Consider the following 14,028-nt stretch of genomic DNA (forward strand, 5'->3'; position numbering starts at 1 on the left):
ACACCCAGAAATCCAGATTTTTGTGTGTAATCACACAATTTCAAAATTTTAGCTACTATTTTTTTTATAATTGTGAGAGTCAAACAAAAGAGGTTATCAGTTTGTGATCTGTGACGTAGACAAAGCCTATTTTTGGTTCTTTAATACACACTTTTGGTGTCAGCTCTCTGAAAAGCTTCCCTCCACTGATCTGCCTCCTCTGAAGTTCTACCCTATTTCTAATATCTTTTGTGCAATATGGCATCAGTCAGTTTTCTCGTGTGGTATAATCTGTTTCTCTGACTTGACTGTAATCCTTTTGAAGGCAGGGACTACATCTTCCACGAAACCTAACCCAGGGACATAGTCATAGGCATTCGATGAAGATTACCATTTACAACAGTCACAGGCAGAAGAAAACTCCAGTGAAACTCAACACTCCCTGGTTGATTTATTCACTAAACTTTTACAAGCACTTATTATCTTATCAGCACCATATCAGGTGCTATGGGATAACATTTAAAAAATTATATATGTGTGTGTGTTTGTGTGTGTGTGTATATCTGTACCTTTGAGAAGTTAGCAATCAGATGTTAAGTCCAATGTGCAAAGAAGGGTTATGAGTATTCAAAACTACACTATTGTCCAAAGTGTACTGCATTCACTTCCATAAAACTGTACTAAGGCATTACTATCTAACAGAAATATAACTTGAACCACACATATGTTAATTTCTAGCAGTCACATTAAAGACATAAAAAGAAACGTGAGATTAATTTTAATACATTTTATTTAAGCCTATTTAACCAAATATTTCATTTTGACATGTAATTAAGCTTTTAAGTTATTTTATTATTTTATAGCTTTCCTGTTACATAATACTAGGTATTGAGTGTGTGAAATTAATGCAAACAACATAAAAATGACCTTTTGCAAAATGTTTTTTCACATTTTAAACAACAGAAACATACAAAGGATTACACCTATGTAATATCAACTTTTGATTATGTTCCTAACAAGAAAAAACGTTATTTATACAAATAAACATATAATCTAAAACATAATCTAAAAATAATTTATAGTTAAATAATTTGAAAGAGCTATTTGACATGGTTTTGTATTAAATCTTCTAAATCCAGTGTGTATTTTTTTTCTTATAGCACCTCTCAGTTCAGACTAACCACATGTCAAGTGCTCAGTCATCACTCGTGATTGGTGGATCCTGTTTGGGGACAGTGCCACAGAGAAAGAGTCAGTCCTTACCTTACTGGCAAAATGAGGATTGATAAATGTCATATCCTCCAATGTCAGCAGAATTCTGTTGGGTCCTTTAATCAACTGAATTTTATTTATACGATGTCTGAAACAAGCATAAAATCAGAGTTACTGGGGGCTGGATGTTTTGCCGATCCACGTTTAGTTTTCCTAAGATAGAAAAAGAATATACAAAATAATCAAGAAAAGAACTGCATATGGAGCCCACAGCAAACCTGGTCCATACAACTTGCGGAGTTACAAAGATGAAAGCAGAAAAATGAAAACACTCTTGAAACAGCATCAAGGGAGGAGTGAGTGGGCACGTGGGGATAGTATCTCAGACTAATAAAATGGTGATCCCACATCAGGGGCACATTCAAAACAACACCTCTGAATACTTTTAAAGAACGCAACACCCTCACGCATATGCCATAGTAAATATCCTAGTAATACCAGGGCCAAGAATCATTAATCTCCTCTTTATAGAAACAAAAACACATTAAAGAAACAAAACAAAATTAAGCAAATTGTGTGAGATCCCCTAGCCTGAGGCAGAGCCTGCACTCAAATCCTTGCAAGGTCTCTGGCAGTAGGCCCAGATTTCTGCCCACAAGACCACTTGTCTTGCAAAGTTGCATCTCTCCGTTGCCAAAGCAACAGGTTGAAAGTGGAAAAATTCAATCAGTTGGTTGCTTTGTTTACATGATTCCAAACAAGTGGGCTGACTGGATTTTTTTTTCTCTTACTGAATTGGTCTCTTGTCTGAGCATTACATAGACACAGTTTAGACCTGATTCTTTCCAAACATGCCCATTAATTTGCAGTGAATGTAATTATTTCCTACAAATCAATTACTACACATTGGCGTTTATGATGTCTGCCCACAAGGCCAGGTTGGTCACCTCAATTGCAATGACCTGGCAGCTCAAGGACCTGGAGGAAACCTTGGATTAGTCCCGGTGACTGTTTTGTTCTCTTTTGTTTGGGGGGCTCTGACAGCTACAGTTTGGCTTCCCTTTATCCATAACCCCTTATGGTCACCCTGTGGAATGTATTAAAGCTAAGTGTCAAAGTGGGAGGAACAACCGCCAAAACAAAAGATTGTCGGTTGCCCTGGGAATTCTGCGATGTCACTGTAGCTTTAAGTACCCGCAACCCTGTAAGTTTTCTCAGTGATTCCACTGGTTTGTAAACAAACAATTAATGTGTTTCTAATTGTCTGCCAACAAATATGTCCCTTATCACTGTGGGAGCTGCTGCCCTGCAGAGAAAATTAAAAGAGCCCTGTAGTGAATTCTTGGGTAGAGAGCATGAATCTTTTGGCAAAGCAAAGAAAGCATCACTCCCGCACTTATCTGTTTCATATGTGTAGTTAATTGTCTTGAAGCAGGCACACCTGTAAAAATAATCATGCCACAGAATACTTCTCTAGCAGAAAGAGAACTGAACTTGCAATCCAGGAACCTGGGGTACAGTGCAGATTCTGTCATTAATTAGCCAGATGACCTTGGATAAATAATTTAACCTCTTCATGCCCCAGTATCCTCATCTATCTAGCAGGATAATGGTCCTTGCATTACTCACTTTATAGAGTTGTTTTGAAAATCAAATGAGATAATGTATGTGAAAGTGCTCTGAAAAGCATGAAGCACTATGAAAGTATAAGGGCTCATTATTATCATTATCATCATTAGTATTACAAAGCACAGGGGAGCTGTAGAGAAAGGCCCGGCAATCTGGTTCAGAGTAGGGAGAAAGCAAAAGTTCAAAGAATCCTTTGTTTTGGGGTGGTTGGGTTCTTTGCACGTCTTTCTTTCTGAAAAAACTTAAACAATCAAAACACACAGAAAAGGAAGGAACGGAATCACTCTCCTGCAAGTAATCACCATCTATTACAGAAACTCATCAGCTGCTCAGCTCTTCTGATTGCAGCCATGGTGGGCAGAGAGGGAGGAAGGCAGCAAAGAGAGGGCATCTTTTGTGCTTTGTTAGCTGAAGAACCAAGGACCAAGTGACTCTGGGAAATGATGTGCCTCTCTCCCATCTCTGAGTTTTCTATGACCACTTGAAGTACCAATTGTCTCAAACTCATTTTCCTCTCCAATCATTTTCCTCTCTAATCATGTCCCTCTCCAATCATTTTCCTCTCCAGTCTTCTTTGCCCTTTAGTTCACAACTCCAAACACCACCCCCCCGCCATGATTTTTTTTTTCCTTTTGCTTCCCAAGAATTTCAGATTGGACTCATTCTAAGTCCAGAGAACCAGTCCATTGAATGGGGAAGACCAGTGAAACCAGTCATTGTGTGTGGGAGGGGAGGGGAGATGACAAGTCACATAAGCAGCTGAGTGACTCCAGGATCCTTTGGCATTGGGTAGCCAGGGTCTACTACTCCTCAGATCCAAATTTCCCTAGAAGGGGAAGCTTTTTGATTGAATGAAATTTATTTTCACTAAGTTTCTAACGATGTTAATCAAATTCTTTATTCTTTGGCAGTTAAAGACAGTCAATTTTGTCCCATATCACAGTTACAGAAATGCAAAGAAAAACAGCCTTTGAACTGGCATCTTTATCAAGTGTATTTTAACAATTCATAAACTACCTACTCCTTTGTGTGGTCTTACCAAATTTCCAATATGGAGATGTTGGATAATAGTTATTCACAATGTTGCCAATATATTAAACATTATGAGAAACTAACACCTGTTACAGTTTCATCCCAAGAGTTCAGGGATCATTCGAATATCAGAACTGAAGGGGCTCTTAAGGATCCCTCATTTTATAAATGAGAAAATTCTGGCCAAGAGAGGCTTGGTGTTTTGTCCAAATTTAAACAGCTATTTAATACGCCCTAGACATTTTTTTCTCTTGGAAATCACCCAAATAGTTCCACTCCATTTCCTACCAAGTTTGTGCCATATTGTTGTCAGAACCACCATTACAAAGTGGTGACAGGGGTGTGGCTTGCAGGATGGACAGGGTGGTGCTTGATTTCATTTTTCACTTTCCCCAAATCATCCTGATGTGGAGAGGGTCCAACTGCTAAAACACAAAGATTATAAGAAAGGGGTACCACATTAAGCCATCTGCAGCCATTGATCCCCAATGCTAAATTGTTTCATCACATTAGTTTTTTTTATCCATTAAGTGATTGGAGGGAGAAGACAAAGACTTGACGATAATGATGTCAATGATTAGATAGGACGTTTTTGTCCAGAAAAGAACAGTAAAAATATGGAATATGATCCCCTGGGCAAAAGACTTGAGAGTCAAATTAAGGATACTGGACTCCCAATAATCAGCAGAAGAGTTTCGCATGCCTGGGATGGAGATGAGGTTTTCCATTTGTTGAGCACCTATGAGTCAGGTATTGTTCTTTATTTAATCCCAATTACGATCCTTGGAGCTATTACCATGATTCCAAAACCTTGGATTCTAGCTAAAGTCTGCCTAATTCTGGGAACTTATTAAAATATGCCAATTGCATTCCCTACTTATTCATAGCATTTGGGGAAGGAGGTGGTTTAAGGGGACTCTGCCTCTGAAAAGCAAGCACAGATAGGGAGCAGACAAGCCCTATTTGTTCTCTAATTTCACCGCAGCGTTGAGAGCCAGATCTACGCAAAAGCCACAGCACTGACAACACAGCTGAGGAAGTTATTCTTGGCATCATGAAAACACTTCACTCTAAATGGAGCCGGTAGGAATGGTAAATCACTATGGAAAAACGAAAATCAGTGGGTCATGTAATGAGGCAATTGTACCGAAACATGACTTCCTGGAAATCAATATTAACAAGGCTATTACGGGCTTGTATTTTTATATACAAAAAGAACAAAAAGTGTACCTTATAAAGTAAGCAAATCCATTAATAGACAGCAGGGCTATAAGCAAAGCAAGGCAGACCATCACGGCAAAGGCAGGGTCAATGCCTGCAGAGAGCAGGAGGAAGAGGAAGAATGGCATTATCAAAGAGAGGCAGTAAATAAAAGGCACCACAGAGTGAGTCCCCGTGCTTTCTGGTGACTCTAAAATCAAGCCACATCTACCTAATTCCATTTTTCTACAGCACAGTCTGTCTTGTTGACTTTATGGACACAGAAAGCAATTTCACTGTTCTGAAGCAAAACCACTCACCACTCTGACAATAACAAATCACATGAATTAAGGCTGACCCGGGTGTTTCTTTGGAGGAAAAAGTCCACGAATGGAAAACTTTGAGTACCTTAATTTAAGTTGGACAGCAATAGAGTACTTGAGAATAAATATGTTATCTCACCTGTGAATGGTAAGTATTATGTTGCTTTCATAAAATAAAAGACCTTTTTTAATTCACCCGAGTCCACTCGTGAATTATAGATGAAAAACATAGCACTTGTCCTTCAAGAATGAGTTGGGTTTGATAATTAGTATTTTCATCAGGATGTAAATTGGTCTCTGGAAAAGCTAAATATTGAAATTGATTACTAAGATTTCACTGGGAAATATATGATGATGCGAGTGAAGTAGTTGGTTATGTCGTGTGAAAGCAAACTAAGAATCAAAGTCCATTTCAACTAGATGCATGTGGATTCAGGAAGGTGATGTACACTTCCATAGGTGTAATACAGCTCTTTCCAAAGTTCCCCTTTGTGTCTTAGAGGTTTGATAGAGCTTCCCCTCTTTCACAAGCTACAGGAGGTCCATCAGTCAATCAAACCACACATATTTATTGAATGACTAATGTGTTGGGCAGTTGGGAGGTATAAGAATTATAAGCTATGGTTCCTGCCCTCAAGAAGCAGTGTGTTTGGGAGGAGAAGACACAATCAGTACATGAGAAACAACTGAAAAGCAATTTTGTGCTAAGCAGTGAAGCACAGACTTGTAGTTCAGTGGGAGTTCAGAGAGGAGAGGAGAGCAAAGCAGAGCAGAGGAGAGGAGAGAGTGTAGATAGGGCATCTGTGTGGTGGGACCTGACTGACAGGACTTGGATATGTCAAGGGAAGGATGGATGATCTTTTTGGCAGGTGAAGCAATTGCTGTTCATAGCCTACAGAAGATCAAGGAGAAGATTCCTGCCTTCCTCTTATTAGAGTAACCTCTCTGCAAGTGGAATCATTTTAAAATGTGTGTTTTTCATTGTGGATGATTACTCAAGGTTGCAAAGTACCTCTCATTGTCCATATTATTTTAAATTAGTTGCGCAGAATGCCAAGATGTTTATTTGACCTGAATGTAAATGACTCACTGTATGACTATTCCAATGCTGAAATATGACTTCCCCTTAAAAAAAAGCTTCTCTTGTAACCCAAGCTAAGCCAAACTGACTTCCAGTGATTTTTTTCCATTTCTTACCTCCTCGGCAGATCTTCCCATCTGCAAACCAGCATTTTGCATCTGCTCGAGGGGGCCTGCCACCAGGAAAGTGAATGGGTGTCTCTCCAGACCGTAGCAGCTCCGTTTCCATGTCCACAGTGTAAGTACTATGGAGTTCCCATTCTTTCCAGTTGGTGTCCAGGATTACATATTCTGAAATTCCATTTCCATTTGAATCTGTCCTTATCAACTGGTTGAATCCATAGAACTGCATGTTTCTGGAATGCTGAACCAAGCTGGCAGCACTAGCCCGTCCATTTTCTTTCATAGCATTATTCATGGCTTGTGCGATAAAGTAAATTGAATTGTAGATGGTTCCAAACAACGGTGAAACCTATTTTTAAAAATTACAATTATCTTGAGCCCTAGTCGCCCTAGAGCAATCTCAGAGTGTATTCCTAGCCTGTGTTCATTATTATGGGCTGCACGTCTGAGTGGAGGAGAGCTATGAAGACCCAGAGGAAAAAAAAACAATTGTTTCTGAGGACTTGCTTGGTTTCTCCCTGAATTTTTCTGGTTTTTTTTTTCCCCCAGGCCTTCACATCTTTAAATATATCAAATATGACAATTTTACGAGCAAACCAAGTCATACACAATATATTTTTATGCTCCTAAACTAAGAAAGTGATTTAGAGTTATAAAGGGGCACTAAAAAAATACAAGTATGGAATAGACAAGAAGTGCTCAAAGGAAATTTACCAGGTTAATTACTGGTGTATCATGCATAGAAATATAATTTGGCTGGCACTATTAGAGTGGTGGGTATGTATGGCAGGATGGTAAACAATGTGTCTCCACAGTCCATGTCTGTGTCCTGTCTTAGTTCAAAATGGCTATTCTCCTAGACATATGCTCCCCAGAGACAGTGAACACTAGAATACAGTTAAACATATATTCCCACAACGACCTATGCAGACACGCATACTGACACATACACACCCACTAATACAGAGCCAAGTGTTGCAGTATATAGAGAATGTAGGTTTTCATCATGAAGCCTTATCTCCTCTTGGTGTGCAAAGTGGCAAAGCTTTGGCGAGAAGCCACTGTAAAGCAGTACAACTGGTAAGGGGAACAGTCTGACTCGGCTGCGATAAAAATTAGGTAAGAACAACAGCATTTGTACTATGATGCACTGCTCATTAGCCTTCTGCATTTATTTTTGGAATAAACCTTCTATCTTTTTTCCAACAAAAGATGGAGGAAAAGCAAAATGTCTCTCCCTCCTCCCCCCTACAGGGTCCATGGCTTCATGGTTTTCCATAACATTTCACTTCTAAGATGGAGTTCAAGTAAGCAATGGTCACACCATTTTACTGAGCCTTGGAGAAAGCTGATACTTGCTACTTTGGTTTCACAAGGTCTAGAAAGCTATCCTCTTGTTACAACCTTCATCTGAAAAAAAAAAAGGATTTTAAATTGAGTGAATTACTCTGTGTGTTGGAAATACAAGTCAAGATGCAAAGGGGTATAGCAGCTGATAAGACACTCCCATGCCTTTTTAATGTAAGCTGAAGGTTTTCAACCCTGGCTGCATGTTAGAATTAACCCAAGGAGTATCAAAACCACCAAAGCCAAGACCCACATAGACCCATAAGATGAGACTATTTGGATTGAGAATTCAGTAATCCACAGTATTAAAAGCTCTCCAGGGAATTCTAATATACAATGGGGTTTAAAACCAACAGTACAGAATAAGACACATAGGCCTGTGGTCACTTCTTAATGACATGATCTTGGGCAAGCTATCCCCTCTCTCTGGGTTTCAGTTTCTTCCTCGCTAAATGAGGATACAGAATCATGAATATCTAAACCTCGGAGATCATCTGGTCCAACTAATCCTACCTTCTAGATAGAAAAAGGAGAGCAAGAGAAGCTAAGTGATTTGTCAAGGTCAAGCATGCATAAAATCAGGACTAGAACCCAGGTTTCCTGCTTCTTCATCTGGCATTCTTGATTGAAATAGATGTTCCTTGGTGTCCCTTTTACCTCTGCAATTTCCCACTCTGTCTCATCAGGGACCAAATTTACCTTGCAGAGATTTTTGATTGGCATTTATATGGGTTCTTCTTCACATATGTGGTCTTTTAACTCTGGAGTGCCCCAGTCTTTGGTCCACTTCTCTACCTACACTCTCTCCCTTGGTGATCTCTTCCGGTTTCATGGCTTTAAATACCACATCTATGGCACATATTTCTACTTTCAGCTCAGATTTCTTTGCTAAACTTCAGACTCATTTACTCAACTGCTTAATTTGATATCTCTACTTGAAAGTTAAATTTCAGTGTACCACAAATTCAACTCCTGATCTCCCCCTCAAATACTATTGCTCCATCTATAATGAGTCTTGCTTTATTAAAAGCAACTCCATTCTAAAAACGAGGAGCAAAAACCAACACCTCAGTCTCTGGAGTTGTATTCCACTCCTTTGTTTTAACACGCACTCTAGAAATAGGCAAGGTGAATAGATGACCAGTGCTGCCACCAAGAAACCCACACTTAGTGGCCTAGCACACACTGAAGTCCCTTAAGGGGTTTTCACTAACTCTCCCTCCTGACATCCTCAAATGCTCCATTTAATTGTCTTTGGGATTTCTGCAAGAGCCTGCCTGTTTTCTGGGGCTTTGGTAGGTTATGACAATAAGTGAAGGCTGGAAGGTGGATAAAATCAATACTAGTAAAACAAATGAGTAAAAAACCACAGGGCAACAAGCCCTTGAAAGCAGGGAGAATGCTAGTATTCTGTTTTGAAAGGCACAGAGCCTTCTGAGAAAGAGACTGCATCTGTCTATAGCCAAAACCAAAGACTGAAACTCTTAAAACAACACCCTTCACCTCTGATTTGACCCACCCCCAGGGTTTTCAGCCGACCAGGCTACCTGCCCTTTGTGCTTTTAGATTGACCCTGGTTAGAGCTGACTAACGGCAATTCCCGAAATGACTGAAACCTGAAGCTTGTTCAAGATTCCCTAGCCAGCCTCCACCACATTGTGCCTGCACACACACACACGTGCACACATGCACACATGCATGCACACACATGGCCACAGAAGTGTAATGGAGGGACCCAAAGTGAAGGAAAAGAGCATAGCTCTAGCAATGGCACTCAATTTGCAGAACAGTGACTGTCACAATGGCCCACTATCACTGTGTGACTTGGATTTGTGTTCCTGTTTCACCCATTGTACCCTCAGCAATGGAACTGCCTGTTCCCGTAAGCCAAAAGCACACTCTATTAGCACTGGTCACAAAAGGTCTCTAGTTGTAGCTGTTGCAAATAACGAGAATGAGAAGAGGCAGAGGGTAGGACGGGGGAGCAAGGACACTCTCCAAAACCCCTTGTCCTTGCTTCTAACTAAAGCCCAAAGAAGCAGCACCAAGTTGGCAAGAACTTCAGTCAAATAGATGACCTCGTTGACATCACAGCCCGGAACTGTGAAGCCACTGATGACCCAATCTGTTGGTTTTTCTTGCTATATAGATCTGACCATCAATAAGTGAATGAATTTTGAATAAACGACTGGTAATTGAAACATATCCTTAACTGTTAATCAGTGACTTTAGCTAGCTCTCCCCTATGCTTTTCAGAACTTGTGTCTAAGAGAACAAGATCTGGGCTAGGAGCAGTGATATTTGAATTTGTTCAATTTAATGGTTCATGTTGTTGTTAAGTTGACTATCATCAGCCCAGATTTACTGTGCTTAAAAGACACAAAACTGGCTTCCAAACAATTTTGTCCCAGAAAGTGTACATTAAAACCCACCTGACTTGTAGGGCATCATTTAACGGACAAAATGGCAGCATCACTTCTCAACAAAAAGTCAGGTATTTTCAGAGATCAACAAAGCAAAGAGGAATTGAAATCTTGTTACTAAAGGTGTTACCTCCAATAACGTGTGATCTCAACCCTTGGATTTATCCAAGAGATGGCTAATAGCCCAACCTGTTTGATAGGATACTGATGAACACAATACCCTTGCTCTGTATAAAAAGAGGTACAAAGACCATTATAGCCATTGTGAGATACAGATAACCTTTTCTGACAATCTTTCTTTTAAGTGCCATCCTGGAATATTCCATTTATGACCACATCTACTCCAGACACCCATTTTTAGGATAATGGAAAGCAATGGGTGCAAGGAACTGAAGGTTCCCCAAGCTTGCTGAGAAATACAGATTTCCTTTACTTAGCCGAATAAGCTACATTTGGAAATATATTATATATACATATTTTCATATGTATATATTCACAAAATACATGTTTCAGCCATCTGCATTTACAGTAAATAGCATTTCACTGAAAAATATTTGAAATACAATGAAAGTGAAGAATGCATGCTGAGGCAGATACTATTTTTATTATCAATTTAAAAATAAGTTTTAAAAGACATGGAGGGCCTAACTAAATTTATAGCAGTCTGCCATCAAAACCCATTCTCTTAACTACCATGTTATATCTGAACATAACATATACTTGTTAAATTAATTAATGGACTGTGATAAGCCCACCAATAAAAGAATATCACATACATCCATTTGTAACATTTTTTTCCTTCAAGGCCATAATTGAAGATCGTGAAATCAAGATCTTTCTCCTTCACTCTCTTATTACTCTCAAATATCACTTCCAAATAGCAAGAGCAAGGGACAGGCAAATTAAAACTCCATATCTGATGGTGTTAGGACAGGTCTGTAACCCGAAACTACAGAATGTGAAGGTGGAAGCTGTTCTAGGAGTGGTAACTGATTAAGCAGAGTAGAGGGTGATTAAACCTAAGTGCCTGAGGAGGGGAACATTAGTAAGCAACAAGCATATTTGCTCCCTGAAAATCCTGGAAAGACTGAGGAAGTAGAGGCACCAAGTGCTATAGAAGCTGGGGTGAGGAGGAGCACTGTCCCCACCTCTTCCAGGGAGAGTCAGAGCTCAGCAGGAAACAGGTTAAATTGCTTCTGAACAGCGCTAGAGAGTTGGGACACTTGACCCAAAGGAAAGTATGAGTGAAGAACATCACAAAAAAAGAATGATGAAGTTAAAATCTTCATATTTAATAGGGAGCGTCCCAGTGTTCATTCCCCAATATGCTCCTAAAATACTGAGATTCAGGATTATGATTCCCAAGAAGGAGACTGGAGCATTCAAAGTGATGACCCCAAGAGGCAATATCTATAGATATTGACCAAAAAAAATAAAAAAATAAAAAAAGTTGGTGAGCCAGTTGCCCAATACAGAAGCCGACAGATGAACATACACACCTCATAGACACCACATACATACACCTTCAAATCTGCATTTTACAGTTTCACTCTTAAATATGAGCAGATATCCAGGATCATTGGATATTTAAGGAAGGCTTCTAATATGAAATCGAAAGAACAAAATAAATGAGCATGAAAAGTTAGAAACTAAGGAAAACACAGAGAGTAGAAAAAAACTTCAAAAATCTCCAATGAATATGTTCAGAGAAATAAGAGAAAATGCTATATTCATGAAACAAAAGCAGGATGCCATTAAAATAGAATAATCAAACAACAAGAATCCACTCTTGGAATTTAAAAGTATGAGAGCAAAAAATTTTAAATCAGTATAAGAGAACAGAAAATTGAAGAACAATGATATGGGTGATACAAGAGAATTAGTCAATCAATTTAAAAAATCAGCCTAGGAAGTCTCATATCAAACTAATATTGTCTCCAGAGAGAGCAAAGACAAGATTGCTAAGTAAATTATCAAAGAAGTAAATTTCCTAGATAGAATGAACTTTTAGTTTGAATGGCCCCACCAAGTGTATAGTATAACACATGTCAAAGACCCAGATGTTGTCATGAAATTTCATAACATTAAGAATAAAGAAATAGACCCTCCCCTGGTGGTGCAGGCGGTTGAGCACCACGCTGTGAAACCTTCCGCAGCTTCTGCAGAGCCCATTCGATCCCCGCCGGCAGGCGAGGGTCCCAAATGGCGCAGCAGACCTCTCCTGTCTCTCCCGCTGCTCCCCTCAGCAGTGTATTTCGTCAGTCTGCCTGTTCTGTTCCCCGCTCTGTCTCTGGTGAATCCTCTCACCCTCCCACGCATCTGGCCTGTACCCCAGTTCTTATATAAACAAATAAATCTTTTAAAAAAAGAAGAATAAAGAAATAATCTTAAATGCTTCTGGGGAAGGAGTGAAAACAGGTTGCACAGAAGGATTAAGAATATGAATGACATTAGCGTTCTCAACACCAACAGTGGAAATGAGAAGACAATGTACCATGTCTTCAAAGTGTCTCACCTAAATTTATATATTCTCAGTCAATAATGAACTATAATATTGACTTTCAGATGTGCAAAATCTCAAAACTTTAACTCCTACGTACCTTTCTCAGAAGCTACTAGAGGATGAGTTCCACAAAAATCAGAGTAAACTAAGAAAATGGCAGTCACATGAATCGTGAAATTGTGGATCTAGCCTAGGAGAAGGAGAAAGGGAGTGTCCAGGGTGACGAAAAAAGAGATCCCAGCATAACAGCTGTGCAGCAATGTCAGGGAGCAACAAGTTTAGATTGGAATAGAAGGACAGAGAGCCCCAGGGAAAAAATGATGTTGGTAAGGGATTTAACAGGTTTTACCAGGTTTAAAAAAAAATTGTGAGGATCCTGCAGCTTTACCAGATAGCATAAAAAGACTTAGAAATTCAAATTAAGGTAAAAAAAATGTAAAATAATGTAGTTAGAACTCCAGCAAAGATAAAAAGTTATACATGAATTGAATAGCCAACATGATGTACATCATAGATCATCAGTGAATGGAATTTAGATAGGTGTAATATTAAAAATAATTTAACTGAAAATGGTCAGATAACTATGGGGGGTCTGAAGGAAAGTAAGGAAGTATGTATAAGAGTTGACAATATCAATTATATTAGGATGTCAACAAATAATACCCAAAACTGATTAATCAAGACACCAATATTAAGAAACATAGAGGAAAATACCAGAATAAACAGCTGAAAGTCATGAAAGTGGTTTCTTCTAATGAAGGGCAAGAGGGAGGCTTAGAACTGCTTTGTTGTGGATACAAACTTTTTAGCATTTCTTGACTTTTAAAACTATGTGTATATATCACTTAGATAGTTTTATGGTCATTTGTTTTTACTTTTTAAAGAAACAAGGGCATGAATTAAAAGAGCTTGCAAACCACTGCTATAGGCAATGCAGCCTTGATATAGACATTTCAATCCCACTGGAAGTTATTGGGCAAAGGAGAAATCGGGCCATCTTTTCATACATTTGTTTACTCATTCACTCTCTGTCTCTTTCACTAGAATTTAAATCCCATAAAAGCAGGAATAAGTGATGTGCTAGTAAATGTTTAGCAACTCCTCTAGGAGAAAGGAAAAAAGCCCTTATTTGTAACACTTATCAATTTCTGTGGTGAAAATACTCTCAATGTCTGAT

The 14,028-nt window shown here is 39.0% G+C and overlaps 1 protein-coding gene across 1 annotated transcript in view; it reads right to left on the minus strand.

Annotated features, from left to right (window-relative positions):
• Nucleotides 1-14,028, minus strand: part of GUCY2F (guanylate cyclase 2F, retinal) — a gene marked incomplete at both ends in the record, with an annotated part of 89,814 nt that overhangs the window by 60,986 nt on the left and 14,800 nt on the right. The window contains 3 exons of the mRNA XM_084258079.1: nt 1,243-1,339; nt 5,083-5,167; nt 6,573-6,927. Coding sequence (XP_084114205.1) covers nt 1,243-1,339; nt 5,083-5,167; nt 6,573-6,927 — 537 coding nt within the window. The remainder of the gene's footprint in view (nt 1-1,242; nt 1,340-5,082; nt 5,168-6,572; nt 6,928-14,028) is intronic.

The sequence above is a fragment of the Talpa europaea genome (genome assembly GCF_964194135.1).
Source record: "Talpa europaea genome assembly, chromosome: X".
Lineage (NCBI taxonomy): Eukaryota > Metazoa > Chordata > Mammalia > Eulipotyphla > Talpidae > Talpa > Talpa europaea.